Genomic DNA, 19747 nt, shown 5'->3' with positions numbered 1-19747 from the left:
GCAAAATTGGATCTTGATAAATCCGGCCCTTAGTGTCCCTTATTGGTCCCATTTATTTGATCCAAACCTCTCAACTAAAATAAATGTCTCTCCTTTTTTCTCTTCTCAGAAATCACAGAATTTTCCATTAAAGATCAGTCTCACTACAGCCAGGAGAACTCATCAAAGTAAGTAACATCATTCATAATGTAATGTACAGTTTTTTAATATAAGCTCAGACAGGATAAAGTCACTCAGTTATTGTTCAATTAAATCAAATTCAAAAATACTTTATTAATCCCAAATGGAAATTAAGTAACTGTGGAAATCTTTAAAATATATCAATGAAGGAGAAATTCTTGTGCATTCAGTATTCTTGGATGGTCATTGTTGTTTGATCAACCAAATAACTTTGTTTTATTTTACATACAGATTTATAGTTTTTATGCTGATTTTAGTTTAGCTACTTTATTTCGTAATTTCCCCACCATTTGATTATCCTATTTTTATAATTCCCTGGATTAGTTTTTACCTGATCCAGAAAATTCCCCCAAATCCATCTCCTCCTATTCTCACTTGACAATATTGGCTCTGCCAAATAAATTTTAAGTTTCCTTAACTGTAGAATGAATGTCAAATTGTTTAACTTGTTTTCAGGGTTCTTCATTAAACATCTTTTTATGCACTGATAATGCCAAGAGTTGAGATTGTCTAACCATGGTGCAGATTATTTGTACTTTCATATTCTATAAGGCAGACTAATATCAAGGTCTGTTTCCCTAATTGCATTTGGTGACCATCTTCTAATGGCTTCTTTTTTATGAGTGGCATTTTAGCCAATGTCTGTTCATGACATACTTTGCCGTCTTAATCGCACTGCCTTAGCTGCTTTAGCCAAAATGTTCAGAGGATGTTTTGCTTTTGTTCTGGGACAAATTTGACATCAGAACAGGTCTGTCTATGAGACACATAACCTGTCTCCCTCATGTATGATGGCAGGACATCCTCAGGCTGTTATAATTCATATATAAGTGGGTGAGAGGAGTGTGTTGTCCAAGTTTACATCCATCATGGACAATACCTCTCACCCCTTGCACTAGTCTGTAGAGGAGCTGGGCATCTTCAGAAAAGTGCAGTTCTAGGAACAGCAAAGATACTGCACACAGAACCCTCAAGCTCCCAGGCCTCTGGTAGAGGACCCGAGCTAGGAGGAAAAAGGGGGAAGACAACACGCGATTAGTGAGGAAGAGTTTTTAGGGTTGTTTTTTTTTATATATATATATATATATATATATATATATATATATATATATATATATATATATATATATATATATATATATATATATATATATGCACACAAACACCTTTTCCTCTTTTTGGCAACATCTCTTTTTGACTATTGAGCCGACGTAAGGAGTAAATTTGTCATTAAAGTCTATCAATCAATCATTCAATAAATGTTTCAAAATACAAAGCAGGCACCTTCAGGGGCTAGTGAAGTAGTGAACCATGGGATTTATATGACTCCCCAGAATAGAGATCCCCCAGTACTCTCCCTGATTCTTCCTTGATTTTTCATTTGTCCTTCAAGGGAGCAGTGTCTCCTAAATAACATCCACAGGTTTGCTTCTCAGGAGCTCTGATTACGTAACTAATCAATTACGTAATCAGAGCTCCAATTAGTTGTTAACTTAAAGGTACTTTTAATATCGGTCTGTGTAATTTTGTTTTTTCTTTAGGTCCCTCACAGCTACACATTCCAGTGATGCAGAGACGACGAGCTCCAGCGACTCTGAGAGCAGCGTAGAGTCCGAGTCAGACAGCGATGTCTCTGTGAAGGAACCACCGAAACCTCTAGACAGCAAACTAGTTAAAATTGAGGTCTTTCATTCATTTACTACATTTTAATTATCACTCAATACAGTTATCTCGCTCCTGCCTATTTTACTTTTATTTAACTCCAGATTTTCTGTTCCTTTTATAGCCTGATTCTGTCGCAGTAAGCCATTGTGACTGGCAGCTGGGAGAGTGGTTAAGGTCCCGTCAGCAGAACTCAAACACTGACGCTCAAACCTCCAAGCAGACCTGTGCAGACACCAGTGAGGGATCCAAGTCCTTATCTCAGCAAAAAGAGCTTACAGCTGATGTTGCTGTTCCTCAGCGGAGCAGCGAAAGTAGCCGGGCGGGCTCTTTCAGCCAGGACAACAGCAAAACATGCCTTCCTGATGGTGCGAGCCACTGCAGCAGTTCCAGGAAACTCTCAAAGGCTTCAGCGACTTCCTGCACAGACCGCCCTGAAACAGCAATCTGTGTTAAAACTGAGGAACATGTAACCACAGAAAACACAAAGTCACGTTTAACAGACAATCCGAAAGCAAAATCAAAAACAGGGCATCAGAAAAAGGACAGAAAAGACACTAAAGAAGAAGCAAAAAGGACTAAACACACTAAACATCATAACCTGTCTCCTGCTCCTCCAATCAAGGTCAGCTGTTCCAAAACCCATACAGAGACCAAGGTGCCTCACAAATCAACCCACAAGCACTTGAATAATGCCAGCAAGGCAGCAAGCAGTTCATTGGACCACTACCGGCCTCCTAAATCCCTGCTGGTAAAGTTTGATCTCAGTCTGCTCTCTAGAGTTCCTGGTAATAACAAAGAGGTTCCCAGGAAGGAAAAGAGAGCAGCAAAAGAGATGGAGAAGGAAGAAGCAAGCAAAGAGTCTTCCAAAGCATCCACACCTGGAAAAGTAAATAAAAAGAGCCAAAATGTGAGGAATTTGTGGGGAAAGGAGGGACGCTTCAGATGGTACTCGTGGTTATCAGAAAATATTATTCTAAGCAATGTTTTTGTTTTTTTTAGGTCAAGGTGGAGATTAAAGGCCCTCCAAAAAAGAAACCCAAGTTGGAAAAAAAGCAAACCTCAATAAACCCTGCTTCTGTGAAAGTAGAGTACGTCCACATAAGCAAAGACGGGTTTAAATATTCATTTGTCTACATATCAGACGTGGCTTTTCACCAACTCTGTTATTTCCCTCAGGGGTTCAAACAAACCAGGCAAAGAGCAAAAAAAGGTTAAGAAAACATCCCAGGAACCGGTTTCCTCCAAAGACACAACTAAAGCTTCAAAGGTACAGAACCGCTCTGCAAAGATACTGGTGGAAAGTAAGGAGACTGTTAAGAGCAAGGAGTCCAGAAAGCACAAGGAGATCAAAGGAAAACTCCATAAAAAGGTGATTGTTCAAACGTCATTACTATATGTGGTGCTGTATATGATTAAGCTAACTGTTTACTGAACTAAATGTTTTAACCTAATGTGCTCTCTAAAATGTCAGGGAAAGACTCCAGAAGGCAGACTCACTGTGCCTTCAACTTCACAGCCCCAGAAAGAAGCTGCGAGCAACAGATCCTTGTTAAAAATCGACAAAAGGTACAATCTTGCTTTTTTCCACCAAGAAAATCCAGGTTTTTCTTTCTTATAGAGCTTGAAAAGGGATTTGTACCAATTTAATATGTTTTATTCTACATTTTGCCATATTACCGCCACAAACTTCAGTAGATTTAGGTGCAGGCACACTCAGAGTTTTTTTTTTTTTTGGAGAAAATAGTGGAAAAATAGCATCATAAAGGCAGAGAAAAAAATGAGTAAAAAAATAAAAAATACAAGAGTTTCTAAAGAATTTCCAAAATTTGGGCTAGAGATAGACTCGTATATCAATGCAATGTTTTATGCCAATGTATTCTTAATTTTTTTTTGTCTTTACATACATGCATGTCTTTGCTGATTCATTAGTGCATTCAGCACCCCTGCCTTGAATCACATGAAGCGCATGCATTGTTGCTCTCTTCATTTGCTATCCAATGTTACTGTTTTGTTTGACCTAAATATTATTTATCATGGTGTCATTTTTAATCCTTAAATAGAAGAAGAAAAACTAATAGCTAGAGTAAACAGCGGCACATAACTGTGATCTGATGAAGATTCTCAGTCATCCAGGTCATAGTCATTCCGTAAAAGTTAAAAAAAAACTTAGAAAATATTCATCCAGTGTAAATACTTCTGCTAGTTACTGCAGGTTTGTTTTCCTTTCATTAGGGCCTTTTCTTCATTTCAGGATTTAAAGGAGCGACAGAGAATGGGTCTATTAAGTTTTAATCCTTTAAATATATTGTTTAGCGCTTCTGATGTTTCCTACATGACGGCAGCTCCTTTGGTGTATTTTAACAGTGCATCTGTTTTTTATTTTTTGAACAAAGCACTTGAGATTGAAGTTAATGTCTTTTTATTTTAATCTGAATTTATATATTTAAATAACATCATGTTCACAACATGTGTCCTCAAAACACTTTTAAAAAATCAATCAATCCAGTCATGGTAACTGATTGAAAGTCAGTTATTTCCAAATTGATCGTAATGATTAAATGATGCAGTCAAGTTTAGGTTAATATTTTAACTGTGTTCTATTAAGGAACCCTAACAGACTGCATCATTGACTTTCAGAATTTACTCTTTAACACATGTAGTGACAGTGACAGTGTGACTTGACTTAGCGATAAACTGAGACTGAATATAGTGACAGTGAAAATGTTTCTTCTCAAGTGATAAAAGATCAATGCTATTGTTTAATGCATTTTATCTTTCCATTAGGAAGTATGTTTATCTCAATATGCTGTGTTTTCACAGACAGTATCCAGTGAACCATTACATAAAAGAGGCTAAAAAACTTAAGCACAAAGCAGATGCAGATGTAAGTTGTTATTTTTATTATTATTATTGCACTACACTCTACACATCAGTGGATTTGCTGTCTTTTTACTCCTATTCTGTTATGTCTGTGTAGCCAGATAAGCTCAGTAAAGCGTTCACCTACTTGGAAGCAGCCATGTTCTTCGTTGAGAGTGGCATTGCCTTGGAGAAAGACCCCCAGATTTCAGGGTCTTCCTATACGATGTTTGCAGAGACTGTGGAGCTCCTCAAGTAAGACGTCATACTTCAGCACTCTTTCAGGGGCTTTGGGATGTATTGCAGACAGATTTATTCAGAAAATTCCCCCAAATACTTTTCCTATACAGGACATTTAAATCTTACTTTATTTGTAAAGTGTACTTCAACCGAAGTGTGAGGAATAATTTTTATAATTCATGCTGATGTTTGTCTCATGCTCACAGATTTGTGCTGAAACTCAAAAACCCAGTGGACTCCTCTGCTGCACCCTCAGAGAAGGACTTTGTAGCTTTATGGTAAGAGTGAAGCTTCTTCTCCTGTTGGCTATTAGAATAATGAGGAATGATTTCTGCAGCTTATTTTATTCCCATCCTGTAGCACTATCTAATATTTTCCACTCCGTTATTTTATTTTTTTGTATCATGCTTTTAGTTTGAAATGCCAGTCCCTCCTGCAGATGGCCATGTTTCGACACAAACAAAAGATCGCAATAAAGTTTTCAAAAACACTTACAGATCACTTTAGTGTAAGTAAAAAAAAAAATAATTTTTAAAAAGCGAACATTTTATAATCGTCTTTGCTTTCTTTGTCATACTAATGTTAAATTCTGATCATCTTTCAGAACTTTGCTCAGGGGCCAAAAAAACATCTTTCCTCATCAAAGTAAGTCATTTTATCCTCTAAATAATTGAGATGTTAGTCCCTCTATACAGATATTCAACTTTTTTAATATATATGTATATATTTCTTTCTTTAGGACAGCAGAAAACCCATCCCCCAGTGTGCCATCTCCAGCCAGTTCAGGTCCCAGTTCAAATCACAGCGGGTCTAGTATCGCTGTGGATGGTGCCACTGTGGCGATTCCTCAAAACATAGAACAAATGGCTTTCTCTTATGTCAACATCACTTCACTGTTTGTTAGTGCTCATGACTTGTGGGAGCAGGCAGAGGAACTGGCACAAAAAGGCAGCGGTAAGAATGAAAACCCATCGAGCTCATTAGCTAGCTAGCATCCTACCCTTTTAAACTCAGATATTAGCTGTATTGGGATTAACACCATCTTTACTCCTTGTCTTAAACAAAGTAAAAGATAGCAACAATTAAAGAAAAATACATTTGAAGTTTTTTTTACACAATAGTCTTTGCTGCAGATACAGAGTCTGTTGTGCTTCCAGAATAGAAAAGTAAGAATTAATATCAAAACAGAAAATGTATCCAATGATGCATGCTTTCAACTTTAATGGATAAAATCCTTAGTTATGATTTTCCTCCAACTGTAAAATTTGTGAAATTAGAAGTAATATTAATCCATAGGTTTTAATATAAAAAACATATTAACATCAAAGAGCTCAGTTTTTGTTTTTTTTGTCAACCATGTTTGAATATTTTTGTCTTGATTAACTTTCATGGGTAGACCAGTGTTTGGTACTAGAAGGTGTGACAATAAATTCAAAAGCTCAGCTGCAAGTATACCTTCATACAAGCAAAAAAAAATTTCTTTTTTTTTTTTATGGCTTCCAATTGAACAGGCTAGATAAATGTTTGAGAATAAATAAACATTTTTTTTTCTCGTTTAAAGTCATCCGTTCTGTAAAGCTGTTTATTCATCCAATTTAATACGTTTGTGTTTCAGGTATTTCCACTGAGCTGGACGCTGCTCTGGGCCCACTGAAGCTGATTTCAAGTATGAGCTTCATGGTCCGTTACATCAGACAAGGGATCAACTGGTTAAGACTGGACAGCCAAAAGCTATGATGCTAGGAGCCTAGACTGTCCTCTGTCAGTCTTATCCGCAGGTTTTTTTTTTCTTGGTCTAGTCTTATTTCATTACCAAAGTCAATGGGAGATGATTTGTTTTTGAACTCCTCACTTTTCTCACAATATCTCTAGAACAAAAACATCTGTCATCTGAACCCCCAGTGTATGTTTGTTTTTTTCTTTCAATTAACAGCATTAAATTGATTTTGAAACCAGAGCTGAAAGCAAACATGAGAGGAAGATATTAATTTATTACCAAAAGTGCCATTTTTGGGGCTCAGTGAATCTGCCCTCTTAATCAAGGACATGTGGTTCAAGTATTTTGAGATTTGTTGTTCTTTTTTTAAGCTTTTGTTAGTATTATGATCTCTGAGGAGACCGGATACCATGGCACTTAAATCATCTTCGGTCTGTTGACCCTGCAGATCTGTTTGCTAGCTTCATGTTTATTTGTGAGACATCAGTTTGACCTGATCCCTGTGATCTAAATAAGTTTTCTACTATAGTGCCACACAAATCAGAATCAGCCTTTAATTTATTATTCTAAGCTACCTTTTGGGTTTTGCATTTCTTTTATGTGCAATAATCACAAATGATGGATAAAGATGTGTTTATGTGCCTTATGAAGAAGTTGAATTATTGGAGACTTGCCTTTAGTTTGGTCCTTCTCAGACACCGTAAGGTGCAGAAAGCACTGTGGATCAAGAGCAGCTGGAGCTTTAATGGTGCATAGGTGGAAACCAGCTCTTCTTCCTTGTCTTAATATTTCTTTTTTGCTGCTGTAAAACTTTGGTGCGCCTCGAGAAGCCTTTGTCTTCTCTGATCAAGGTGATGGTGATCTTATTGTTGTGATGTTTGTTCATGGTGGGTTCATCAGACCATAGCTGAAGAACACTTCAGCTCTTTATTAAAAAGTTTAGAGCTGAATAATTTAAAGAGCTTCTCGTCTCTGTGGTTGTTGCTCCTGTTGGCACAAGCTACAAAAAAAAACGGTAAAAGCTGGATAACTGAAAGAATTAAATGAATGATTCAGTAGCCACGGTAGTTCTTCCTCTTATATCTGTGGTGGTGTCAAAATCTTGCTTTAAGATGGCAATATTCATGCTTGTCTGTATTTGATCTAAATCCCACTTTTGCTCCTAGAACATGTGCAACCCCGCTGAACACCTTATTCAAGTCTTTTTCTGTCATATTTTGAGCAGCTGGAAAACTCTACCAAAATCAAGTTTTTTTTCAAACATATTTTGTTCATGAATTCTTTTAGATACGTTAGAGCAGTGAAGACCACAATAAACCAGTTGGACTGTGCTTCTTTGACCCAGAGCAATATGATGTTTTGTTGATATCACCACCTTTTATTTATATACAGAATCGGAGGATGAATTGTTTGCATGAAATTCTAAAAGGTCTAGGTATAACCTTGGGTCTTTAAATCAAATGATCAGAAATTGCTCCTAGCTTTGTTTCTATTCAAGTGATATATTTTAAATAAGGATCGACCGCTATGTAATTAGGAATTCTTTTTATGTAACCTTCAGCAGGATGTTGTTGAAATGATCTTTATAGTATGAAAAGATGAATGTCCACCCTGTACATGATGGGGAACTGCAACATTCGCCTCTCTTTTTCTTTCTGTTCACATCCTGTGGCTCTAATTTCATTTGTTTTGGCTGCTCAGTTTATGAATTGCCGTCTTGAATTGTTCAATTATGTTTTGACTGGGAAAGAAAATGTTCAGAACGGTTTTTGAAAAAAAAATGTTTCTTTTTCATTTTGTGAAAATTTGTAAAACTGTGTTTGCAGTGTACAAAGATGAATAAACACTGGAAATGACACAGGTTGATGGGGGAGGGAGGCTTTCTCTGCTTTATTTTGAACAAAATAATGATATAATTTTAAAGGTTACACCAAAAGCTTCAAATAACATTTTCATAAAGATGACAATTTTCATAAGGGAGATAATGCGTTTTTCTTTTATTAAGTTGGTAAAAACATCTCTAGGAATGAACTTGGGCTCCTTAATGTTGATGCTGATGCTAAGACTCAAATTCTAGTATTTTATTATGAGAAAGGTCCAAAAATGTAGAGTAGTCTGAGATATCACAATAAAATCTTTCTGGGATCAAACTGTTTTAATTAATTAGAGGTTGAAAAAGCAAGACTTTTAAATTGAAGGATTTTCAAAAGAAAATAAAAAAATTGATTAAAAATCTTTTTTTTTTATGTGTAATGGTCGATACTGAAGGGAGCAAAGGTGACATTAAACGTTTTACAATTTTTGAGGTTACAAATCTTAGTAATATTCTCATCACTTGAAAGAAAAGCAAAGGATATTATTACAAATTTTTAGCTGTTTTAAGATATCCACAATACTGCTTAATCCTAAAAGAAAAATAATTTTTAAACCACCAGGATTTTTAAAAATATTCCCTTTGAAAAGCAGAGAACAGGGAAGCTTCACGTATCCGATTCTCCTATGAAGTTGGGGTTGCTGAAAGCCGGCTGCAACAGAAGAGGGAGAGGATGGACATTAGATTCATACGAATTCAACCTGATTTTCTCACAGAGCTGAAACCAGCTCGTTAATGACCTACCACATCGATGTTGGTACTCGTTCTCGTCGGCAAAGTGAGACTGCTCAGTTTATATCCCCGCACTTTGAAGACATAGAACAGCAATCCAGCTATCAAGGAGAAGAAGGCGATTGCTCCGATGGTAGCGCCAACCATCAGCCCATTGTCTGTAGAGATGCAACTGTATGTTAAATTCTGCAGCTTTTAAAATGCTGTACAGATACATTAAAGTGAATCTCATACTTGGATTCATCACAAATTCATTTTTACAAATTTTATTTATGGCTTGCAATGAAAACCAAAAATTAAAACTGTGAAAAAAAGTTATTGGAAACAAGCACCACTAATCTATATATCTCAAAAGATCTGAAAAGGTTTCCCGAGCCTCTGGATGGTTTCTCAGTATGGGTCAGCACTATCATTGGGCTAGCTGGAAAGCTGTGCAGAAGATGGTCACTGACTCAATCCACAAGGGGTAAATGAAATATCTTTGTTATAGAAGGTGGTTATTTAAATAGCGCCATACCCAAGCATGTTAGAAAGTTGAGTGGAAGGAAAATTATGAAAAGAAAAGGTTATAAAGCAATGGATCAAAAATCCCTTGAAGAATTTGGGAGAACTTCACATGGTGTGGATGAAGCTGCATAGAGATGAATCCTACACATAGGCAAGACATGTTGCTTTCTGTTGTCAGCCATTCCATTTAATGTGGGCTATAATGAGGAATAATTGAACCATTAGTGGTCTGTAGTTTGAAGTCTAGGAAGAATTTTCCACAGACTGTAATGTGCTACAGTCGAGACGAAGATAAGGGACATTAGAGGCAACAATGCAATGCAACCTTGCAACCCAACAGCGCTGCATGAGGAGCACCTCCAGGCACCACACTGCATTGATGCAGTAATTCTTGCACAGAGACAAGATATATATTCAGTACATACAAATCAGTCTGTGTTTAAAATAGCATTTTCTTTATTGATTTTGTGTATAAAGAGGCACTGAATTTTATAATCCATAATTATCAAAAATAAAGGCTTGAAATATTGCATTCTGAAATTAATCTAGATTGGATTTGACTTTCACATTTTAAAAATAAGAGATTAAAAAAAATATTGAACTTTTTCCAGATGTATTTTAAGATCTTCATGTTTTCTGCCTCATAAGTAAATTACAGTTTGTGTTACAACTATTCAATGGTTTTAATGCTTTGGCAGTTTGAATTCATGAAGGTATGGACTTCACTAATTTACTGTTAATCTTTTTAAAGGTTTCATTATTGGAGATATTAAACTAATATGGATCTTAAGCATAAAAGCATAAAACTTTCATGTGAATCTAATTGCCCTGCATTGGACTGGTGACCTGTCCAAGATGGACAGCTGCAGATAAACGGCTCTGCTTCATGCTCCTAGTGATTAAGGCGAAGGATTTTTATTAAAAGATTAAATATAAACTTTGGGCCCTCAGTGCTTGATGTAAAGTGTGAAAAGAAGTAGGCTAACCAAAGATCAGAATACCTTCGTCTGCAAGATATATCAATAAGGCTGAACAGTGTAACAATCTAATGAAACGTGCATGAAGATCTACTTTGTTATTTAAAGGATTATCCATACTTACTTGCACCTGGGCTATCAGTGGGGAAAATAGGATTTTTATTTTCATCCGTTGTATAATCTGAAATAGAAGTTAACACAGAAACTCAGAATTTCATCACATCCAGATTGGTTGCAGAAGTAAAACATCACATATCATCAGAAATGGCATTTGAAGCGCCTTACACTGGCGATGGCGACAGGCAAAGCCTCTCTTCTGCAGGCAGTTGTTGTCATTCCAGTGCCCGTCTGGATACATCTCCACACAGTTCTCTTCAGCGATATCCCCGGGATGGAAGGCAGAGTTGGGCTCACCTTGAGCCCAGTTAAGGAATCCCAAGGATGTCTTGTCTGTCCACCCCCAACCAACTAAACGACAAAACATTGCATTTATAGCTGTGTGTTTGCAAGGATTAATCTGTAAGAGAATAATTAAAGTTGCCTGGTTTATTTCTTTCTTGACTCACAGTTTCCGTCCCTGGTTAGACCGATCCAGATGTTGTGGTGTTTGGTGTAGTTTAAGTTCCTGATGAACTCCACCTCTGCTCTGCTGTGGATGGATACCAGCTCAGTATTGTATGACTGGCATAAGTGTCGGGCATCATTCCAGGAGAAGGCCTCCTTCCCATCGTACACAAAGTAACAGTAATGGCCGTAGGGAACCCAGAAAGGCAAACACTTCCCATCGCCAGGGCTGGGAGTCGGAGGCGGTTTTGCTGAAAACATTAATGTTTCAAAACATATTCAGATTATACACTATTTCAAGAGAAATAAATGCTCAGCATTGTTTGGTTTTACCTGAGGAGATCTTGCAGATGTAAGACTTTGCCTGGTCACACTTGGTGTCATTCCAGGTCCCATGGAACCAGATGGAAGCATGCATGCTGACACATCCCTCATCCTTGATGTTACTGGGCTCCCCTGGACCCCACTGCGTGAAGAAAACTGGCCAACCATCTGTCCACGTGTAGGAGCCATCCTCCTGCATTACAGCAGATTTGGTTTTTACTCTTCCTATCTATTTTCCTTTGCAAAAATAGTTAGATAAATAAGCCTAGATTATTGTTCTTGTAAGTCATCAGTCTAGGTGGGAAAATCTATCAGGAGGAAAATAAACTTTATGTATTTAAAATAATTACACTCATTAGTGTTAATGAGTTTAGAATTAGGTTTTTCAAATAAATATGTTTTGTTATACAAATGGATATAGATCATGTAAGGTTTATTTATTAAGTTTGAGTTTAATTTATCGGAAGAAAATAAATGGTAATTTTTTTATGTAATAAATTTACATAACTCTTAAAATTTGGGTGAAATATTTCTGTTAGTGTGCTTTGAGAAGTCCTGTTTTGTATTTAACACACCCCAAGTATGAAGCACTGCAAGCATGAAAGAATCCGCTCTATTCAGACAACACCAACACATATCTTTCATCTCCCAAAAAAAGATGGTGAGGCACGGTGAAAGCAGTGTGATGCTGTAGGAGATTCCTTTAAAGACTTGAGGCTCTATTCATTAAAAAGCAGTTATCAAGGTGAGCTTTATATAAAATGCATACCAACCCTTTCAGATATAAATCTTTAAAAAATGACAATCATCCTTCCACCCTTTAAAAGGCACTATAGCTAAAGATTATGTTGAATGCACCTTGCGCCTTAATCCGATCCAGGCATCTGCCTTTCCCTGCAGGACGACTCCAGCCACAAAGGCCTGATCATAGCTCATGTCAATGCTGGCCAAGTTGCCGCCCTGCTCTTCACAGGCTGTCTGAGCTTCATCCCAGGTAGCCGGTTCCTCAACCAGCTTGTAGCAGTTCTCGTACCAGGAGATGTAGTCAGCTGGGCAGGGGCTTTTGGTAGGAGGAGGAGGTTCAATGCTGCTTGCTGATCAGAGCCAGTCACACACAAACAAAATGAAATTAATTAACTGCAGCTTTAAAGGGTTTGAATTAATTAAAGATTAAATTTATCTGACTAACATTTCTTTCTGTAGCAGACAAAGCTATGATCTTTGTGACAGGCGTCATCGTTCCACTTGCCGGTAGAGAGAGGGCCATGAGTCATGGCCACACAATGTTCCTGTTTAGTAGAATATCAAAGATCATTAACCTGTTTTTGAAGGCATTGGCTAAAAATCCTTATCAGTTTTTACAAGATCCTTACCGTTCCTCCTACATTGTTGGGCTCATGTTCATTCCAGTTGGTGTACAGCACTGGACTGACCCCATCACACCAGGCGTACTGATTCTCCACTAAAAGATCTGACAGACCGATCCAAGTCGGGAGCTTCAAGTCTTTGAGGTAACTAGCCACAAAGTCTAGAGTAAAAAAATAAACAAGAATGAGCTTATAGTAAGCTGGATGGAATGAGCCCAATGAGCTGCTCTGGTAGTGGAGCTTATGCTTACCATTCTCATACTGGTTATCAATAATTGCCAGGTCTCCTCCTTGATCTTTGCACCAGCTTCGAGCATAAGACCAGTTCGCTTTCAGTTCATCTTTCTTCCCTTTGAACATGAAGCACTTGTCCTTAAAACGTAACCATCCTACAGGATAGAAAGATGGCAGCAAGTGAAGAAAACCTTGCATTCTGACCCCATCCACCCTCATTTATGAAGAAAACCTTTAAAGTTCCATGAACATTTTAAGCTTCAATGAAACACACTACTGTATGACGTCTGAAGGTCTCTCTAATGTTATATCTGTACTCCACCTGCAGGACAGTTGCCCTCCCAGGGTTGTGTGGGGGGAGGAGGTGTGTGGATGTCTCCAGGAAACTTCTTACACACATAACCCGCTCCAGCTCGGCCACAGTTGGCATCGTTCCATCCACCTTAACATACCAGCGGTCATTATCCAGCGAGTCAGAATATGGGTGTGCATGGTGAGGTTTCACAGCAAAGAAAAGTCTAAGTCTTTGAACCTTGATTTCTGTTCATCTGGACACACTGTTCCTCCCCGTTGGCATTGTTTGGCTCACCCGGAGACCAGTGGGTGTAGGTTAAAGGGGAAGAGTCGACCCACCTGAGGAGAGATAGACTATTCACCTGTGCCTGGATGCATCTATTTGAATTTTTTTGCTAATCGGTTCAAGTATTTCCTTCCAGTTTTCCTGGAAAAGGTTTACTTTAGCATGACAAAAAAAAAAACATTAATGCAAGCTTTGAAAATTTAAGCCATAGAATGGTCAAGTCAGCAACCTATTAAATATGTGTCTGCCATCTTACTTTTAGTATTTATTTATTAATAGAGTAACCAGCTGATCAAATCTAACCTATTTTTAAAAGTATCATTGTGTGTCATTTAGCCACTAGGGGCGCTAGTCCTGTAACTTCCAGGTTTAACCCCCCCCAAAGGTCCATTGCCAACACAGCACTCTCCAGCTGTGTTTACGATTCTGATAGCGGACAAGTCTGGATCAGCAGATTAAGAAGTTATGGAGTTACTTATAAAGACGCGCCCTTAAATGCATGACCAGGTCAGTGTCATAACTATTTTGTTCCATACGTTTTAGCTTAGTTAGCTCTGGTGGTTAAGGGGAACTCAGACTGTCAGAAAGCTGCAATATGGATAAAATAACTCACTCAGTGACGTATTCGACCCTCTGAAGGTACATATGTGAGTTTTTAGACGAGCAGCTAGCACTGAGCATTGTTATGCATCACATACTGTATATTGACCCCAAAATCATTCACTCAAATTCTCTAACAAGTTACACAGTGCTGGTGCATCGTTGTCAATAAAGAAACTACCCCTGTCTGAAAGTCCATTCATTTCCTTTGTGGCTAACTGGAAAATGGCAAAGAAATTGTGCATCATGGATCATTATAGTCCTTGAATGCCTTTACTCTAGAATTACAATACTGATTCATGTTGAACTGTACATACATGTACTGTCCACTTGCAATGCCAAACATCCTCAAGCCGATCCAGGCTGCAGCTATCTCCCCTGTCCCCACCTGAGGAAATAGTGAAACATCAAATCAACAGACCTTTTCTCATTGCCCACAGTAAATCTCATCTGTAAAAGTCAAAGAAACAAGGTGTACCATGCTGTTAACATATGCCTGTTCATCTTTGCTGAGGATCGACACAAGCTGAGCCTTCTCTGCATAGCAGCGCATCATGGCTGTGTGGAAGTCAACTATATCTGTGTCGTTGTAGTAGTAACAGATATCACCGTTCTTCCTCCAGCCAGGATTTGAGCCACACTCAGGAGCTGGAAGATGAAGGATGCATAAAAACAAATAAGCCTTGAGAGATACCGGTAATTTAATCCAGATCATGTCCTGAGGCGTTTCGTGGGGATAGTTTACCTGGAACAGGAGATGGAGGTGCTGGGGGAATGACTGGAGTTTTTCCTTTGGTAATCATGCATATCCAATCCTGATGTGCATCACAGTTGAGGTCGTTCCACCAGGAGAAGGTTCCGTTGGTGCTGCTCACCATCTCCACGCACTCCTCACGGCCTTCGTGGTTATTTGGCTCTCCATAACCCCAGTTTGTGTGTGACAGTGGTGTTCCATCACTCCAGGAATAGCCTATGACACATGAAGAGAGATTAGGTGGTTTTATTTAAAATTTATATGACACCTCTAACGATACTCACCACCTTCAATAGGGTTGTGCTTGAGGCCGATCCACTTAGTGCTGCCTTTAGTGTACAGAGACAAAAACTCTTCCTCCTCCTGATTGTGGATACTGACCAGATTAGCACCTCTGGATATGCAGTCTTCATATGCAGTGCCCCAGCTCTTCTTCTGGGACCAGTCTACATTGTGGAAAAGCTGCATCACACAGAAAAAGAAAAGATATTAGTCTCTCCTTTTGCTAAAGTTTACCTTTGCTTCTCTGTCATCGTTACCTTGTAGCAGTTCCTGAAGTGGGGCAAAGCTGTCCAGCCATCAGCGCAGCCCTGTGAAGGAGGAGGGGTTGGAGCCTCGGTAGGTGGGGTGATATCAGGTCTGAACTTTTCACAGATGAAGGCGTGCTCCTCTGAGCAGGGTTTGTCATCCCAGAAACCACCAATCTGACCCGTCGTCATAGCCACACAGGTACCATCCTCAGCATCTTTAAAATAATTGCATTTCCACCATATTAGACATCCTACTTCTCAGGCGGGGCTACATTTAGTTTTACTACCTGGCTGGTCTTGGTCCCAGTGAGTGAAGGTCAAAGGTAAACCGTTGTCCCACACGTAGTCGACCCCTCCGCTCAAGTCGCCTTGGGCACGGAGCCCCATCCACCAGAAACCAGTCCTTCCAGTCAGAGCCACTGTGAAATGGGACTGCTCATAGCTGCAGTGAAACATGAAAGACGTCACATCAGGATCTAATCCATCACCTCTTATGGGTTTTATGCCATTTTTGTTTTTCTTGACATGCATATGTAGTCAGTCCTTTTTTTCACAGTTACCTATTCTTCCTATGGCATAAATCTACCTGTTTTCTTGGGTCTCATAAATTTGTAAGAACATTGTTGTTTGAAATAATATTATAAATACCAAAGAACAAATGCAAAATGGTAATCCATCTGGGAATCTGAACTTCATCATTTCTGTTAATAGTTACTCTCCATCCATTTCAATTCACTATGAGCTATTTTACAAACTTTTCCTTAAGTTTCATTATTATAAAAAGATGTGGCCGATCACATGCTGTGCAAAACATACTAACAGGAAGCTTAAATTTGATGTAACAAAAGAAAGAAAGAAGGGTCAAGGGTTACAAACACATTCACAAAGCAAATGATTCTACCCTAATTCATGGCTATGCTATAAGAAAAAATCAAAAAGACATTTAATCCTCACATGTTTCCAATGTGCAGCAGGAAGCCGTCCTTCTCCTTACAGAAGGCTTTAGCATCAGACCAACTCCTGGCTGTCTCTTCCATCCAGTAGCATGAGTAGCCATATGCATCCCAACCCTGGAATAAACCAAGAAAACATTTGGCTGTTAAATGCATTGCTGCTGTTCCTTTGTACAGATTAAAACATAAAGTGGAACTCAAAGAGATGACGGAAAGGGAGTAAATATCTGGACAGTCCTACCTGAGGACATCCATAAATGGTGGGCTGGACTGAGGGGAGTGGGTAGTGTGCTTTGGGCATTTTGCATACATAGTTGTTAAGCTGTGTGCAGGATTTATCGTTCCATCTGCCAGTCTGGAAGGAAATGGATCATTATTAGCTACAAAGAACATCTATGTACCCGGCTGGCTGGATTGTTTGCAAAGATGAGACCTGACCTGATGTAACATCTCGACACAGTCCTCACTGAAGCCATTATGATTGTTGGGCTCTCCTGGTGCCCAGTAGGTAAAAGTTACTATGTGTTCATCAGACCACATGAACAGACCGGGGATGGCCAGGTCATTAAGACCAGTCCACACATTACTGGTGGCTGCAAAGGAGAAAACCTCACATTTAAGGCTTGGATGCTTGTTTTTTTCTCTCTTCTTGAACTTTAAGTGGTTTCATTCGCATACATACCCATGTATAGGTAACTTTCCACCCAGCTCTGTTCTTTCATGGACTGGATGGAAACAAGGTCAGCACCCAGATTCCTGCATGAGCTCCGGGCGTTATGCCAAGTCTTTTTGTCTCCAAAAGGTTTGTAGCAGAAATCTCCAAACTCATACCAGTCAGGTCCAGAGCATCTCAGCTCTGATGGCAGAAAGAACAAACAAGGGTTAAACAGAAATCATGTAGCACATTTGAAATATTTAGACTGATTAAATCTTTACTCACCCCCATTTGCAAAAGAAAACGAGACTTCATAGTCTCCATCAAATCTGAAGAAATAAGAATTAGAATGAACTTCTATGCTTTAGGTTACATGATATAAAGAGAACATTAACATTTAACTCACTGCCTGGAGGTGATGCCGTTCTTGGTGGAGCCAGGATAAAAGTTTTGTCCTGGAGCTTTTATTAAGGTGCAGTCTCCTCCGTTCTCGTTGAGAACAACTCCTGCATGGATGGCTGCTGCACAGATGTTTGAGTCCTATTCCAGAAAATTATCCAAACAAGCATAAAGGAAATCATTTAGATTGTCCTATACACGAAATACCTCATGGTGATACACATACTGTAATAGGACATAATTACATACCCCACGATATACAGATGTGCCATACACCTGGTAATCTGCTTTGGCACAGCCTGCTTGGCAATGCACCCTTAAGATACAGAAAGATTACTGAATAAATTACAATGAATCAAATGCTGCGGAAACAATTAAATGTTTTGGATTCAACTCACGTCATTTTATCATGGCCAGAACTGAAGTTGGGCTTGTCGGCACATGTAATTGCATCTGTCAAGCCGCAATTATTTTAGATGAGCATTTTCCATATTAGAATAGTATAATGGAGAAAGTGTCATGACTTCCTTACAGTCAGGTGTGCATCCCAAGACATCAAACCGGAGGCCCGCTTGACCGTTGAACTCCACTGGAAGGAGGCGGACATACTGAGCGGACACTGGTGTGCCAAGCAGCTGAGTTTCAGGGATATTTCTGTCTGTTGAACCTGGAAAAAACTTGAAATAGGGGAGAAAAAAATATTTAAGTAACTATTAGAAAGAAAAAAAAGGCCATCCATCTTCTCCCACTATGTCCTCTCAGGCCTATCTCTAACTCTATAGGTGAGAGGCAGGGTACACCCTGGACAGGCTGCAAGTCTGTCGCAGGGCAACACAGAGACACAAAATTATGGACACACACACTCACACCTAAGCACAATTTAGAGAAGTTAATGAACCTAACCAATGGCGTAAACATCGGTAAGCAGAGACAGCACTTGCTTACGCGCAATGACCTTAGGGGCCCCATCACTGACACCTGGTAGGCCCCCTACGCAATTGTAGACTACCTGATACCCACCTGATGCTAAAGTAACTGACCAAACCCGGACCTTATTTATACCCCAACACATGCCAGATTTCAACATGATGGTGAGCGTTTAAACACGACACCAATAGCAAAGTAGACAGTGGTACTTTTAATTAAAATGTTAATAACTGTGTATAGTTCATTAGACGGCTGTTAAAAAATACACCCATATAATATGTTTAAAGATCTTAAAAGAACAATGTATTTGAGTATTTTATTTTTTACAATACGGCTTTAAATTATGGGTAATCCACAGTATAGATTAAAACCATAACAATTCAATTCAATTCAGTTTATCTGAAGGCCCTTTACAGTTCACCAGATCATACAGTCAAATTGATTCAAAGTTTTTTATCTAGAAAAACCAGTTGATTGCATCGACTCATTGACTCAGATGCAATCCCTCACACTAAGCATGCTTGTAGCGACAGTGGAGAGGAAAAACTCACTTTTAACAGGAAGAAACCTCCAGCAGAACCAGGCTCAGTGTGAGCGGCCATCTGCTGAGGCCGACTGGGGTAATCGTTACGTATAATGTGTTAGAGACAATGGATACCAAAATGAGGTACTTAAGCAGATTCCAGGAAAGAAAAAGGAGAGAAGAGCTGCTGGAAGAACGGAAAAAACTTACCAAAATAAACACATTCTATGAAAGAACCATAGAGGCAGATGTGGACGTTGCTGCTACAGGGAGTAAAGATTGCCACCAAGAGATGAATGGAGAGGGTCACAGATGCCCGCTAGCTAAATTGTCCCGGATTTTTGACTATTCAAAGGTGGTGTTTTTTTTATGCGAGTGAGACTGCAGGCAGTACAATAATTCATGCATCATGTGCGGTTAGAACTACTGCAATTGTGCAGGCAAGAATGCGGGGTGTGTATATGTATGGGGCACATTTCGGGTCGGATGTCTAATCTCCATGAAATTAGTTCTTGGAACTTGGGATGTCTGTAACATATAGTGGTGCTTTGTCACTAATGGTTCCAATTAAGGTGCGTAGTAGAGAC

The 19747-nt window shown here is 38.9% G+C and overlaps 2 protein-coding genes across 3 annotated transcripts in view; one reads left to right on the top strand and one right to left on the bottom strand.

Moving 5' to 3' along the window:
• aff1 (AF4/FMR2 family member 1) overlaps nucleotides 1–7665 on the top strand; it is a 19754-nt gene extending 12089 nt beyond the window's left edge. The window contains exons 7-19 of one of the 2 annotated variants that reach the window (XM_015376425.1): nucleotides 110–167; nucleotides 1722–1863; nucleotides 1967–2731; nucleotides 2845–2933; nucleotides 3022–3214; nucleotides 3317–3411; nucleotides 4666–4729; nucleotides 4823–4959; nucleotides 5151–5222; nucleotides 5359–5452; nucleotides 5549–5589; nucleotides 5684–5898; nucleotides 6560–7665. In XM_015376425.1, the coding sequence (XP_015231911.1) occupies nucleotides 110–167; nucleotides 1722–1863; nucleotides 1967–2731; nucleotides 2845–2933; nucleotides 3022–3214; nucleotides 3317–3411; nucleotides 4666–4729; nucleotides 4823–4959; nucleotides 5151–5222; nucleotides 5359–5452; nucleotides 5549–5589; nucleotides 5684–5898; nucleotides 6560–6681 (2087 nt within the window). In that variant the 3' untranslated portion in view covers nucleotides 6682–7665. Of the gene's footprint in view, nucleotides 1–109; nucleotides 168–1721; nucleotides 1864–1966; nucleotides 2753–2844; nucleotides 2934–3021; nucleotides 3215–3316; nucleotides 3412–4665; nucleotides 4730–4822; nucleotides 4960–5150; nucleotides 5223–5358; nucleotides 5453–5548; nucleotides 5590–5683; nucleotides 5899–6559 lie in introns of both variants that reach the window. The other variant, XM_015376424.1, reaches the window with a different exon arrangement.
• A 610-nt stretch (nucleotides 7666–8275) lies between these two features.
• Nucleotides 8276–19747, bottom strand: part of LOC107085804 (macrophage mannose receptor 1-like) — a 21446-nt gene continuing 9974 nt past the window's right edge. Inside the window, exons 21-47 of the mRNA XM_015376356.1 lie at nucleotides 18243–18387; nucleotides 18109–18163; nucleotides 17960–18026; nucleotides 17718–17851; nucleotides 17597–17640; nucleotides 17339–17512; nucleotides 17095–17249; nucleotides 16898–17011; nucleotides 16658–16773; nucleotides 15991–16145; nucleotides 15713–15918; nucleotides 15458–15635; nucleotides 15165–15389; nucleotides 14898–15067; nucleotides 14737–14807; nucleotides 13772–13872; nucleotides 13562–13681; nucleotides 13257–13394; nucleotides 13012–13166; nucleotides 12828–12927; nucleotides 12497–12732; nucleotides 11648–11831; nucleotides 11317–11565; nucleotides 11036–11218; nucleotides 10875–10931; nucleotides 9279–9424; nucleotides 8276–9186 (exon numbers count right to left, since the gene is read on the bottom strand). Of these exons, the coding sequence (XP_015231842.1) occupies nucleotides 9142–9186; nucleotides 9279–9424; nucleotides 10875–10931; nucleotides 11036–11218; nucleotides 11317–11565; nucleotides 11648–11831; nucleotides 12497–12732; nucleotides 12828–12927; nucleotides 13012–13166; nucleotides 13257–13394; nucleotides 13562–13681; nucleotides 13772–13872; nucleotides 14737–14807; nucleotides 14898–15067; nucleotides 15165–15389; nucleotides 15458–15635; nucleotides 15713–15918; nucleotides 15991–16145; nucleotides 16658–16773; nucleotides 16898–17011; nucleotides 17095–17249; nucleotides 17339–17512; nucleotides 17597–17640; nucleotides 17718–17851; nucleotides 17960–18026; nucleotides 18109–18163; nucleotides 18243–18387 (3723 nt within the window). The 3' untranslated portion in view covers nucleotides 8276–9141. The remainder of the gene's footprint in view (nucleotides 9187–9278; nucleotides 9425–10874; nucleotides 10932–11035; nucleotides 11219–11316; nucleotides 11566–11647; nucleotides 11832–12496; nucleotides 12733–12827; nucleotides 12928–13011; nucleotides 13167–13256; nucleotides 13395–13561; nucleotides 13682–13771; nucleotides 13873–14736; nucleotides 14808–14897; nucleotides 15068–15164; nucleotides 15390–15457; nucleotides 15636–15712; nucleotides 15919–15990; nucleotides 16146–16657; nucleotides 16774–16897; nucleotides 17012–17094; nucleotides 17250–17338; nucleotides 17513–17596; nucleotides 17641–17717; nucleotides 17852–17959; nucleotides 18027–18108; nucleotides 18164–18242; nucleotides 18388–19747) is intronic.

Source organism: Cyprinodon variegatus, unplaced genomic scaffold (assembly GCF_000732505.1).
Source record: "Cyprinodon variegatus isolate N-32 unplaced genomic scaffold, C_variegatus-1.0 Scaffold134, whole genome shotgun sequence".
NCBI lineage: Eukaryota > Metazoa > Chordata > Actinopteri > Cyprinodontiformes > Cyprinodontidae > Cyprinodon > Cyprinodon variegatus.
The sequence above is the reverse complement of the archived record's forward strand: the minus strand, read 5'-3'. Positions and strand labels throughout refer to the sequence as shown.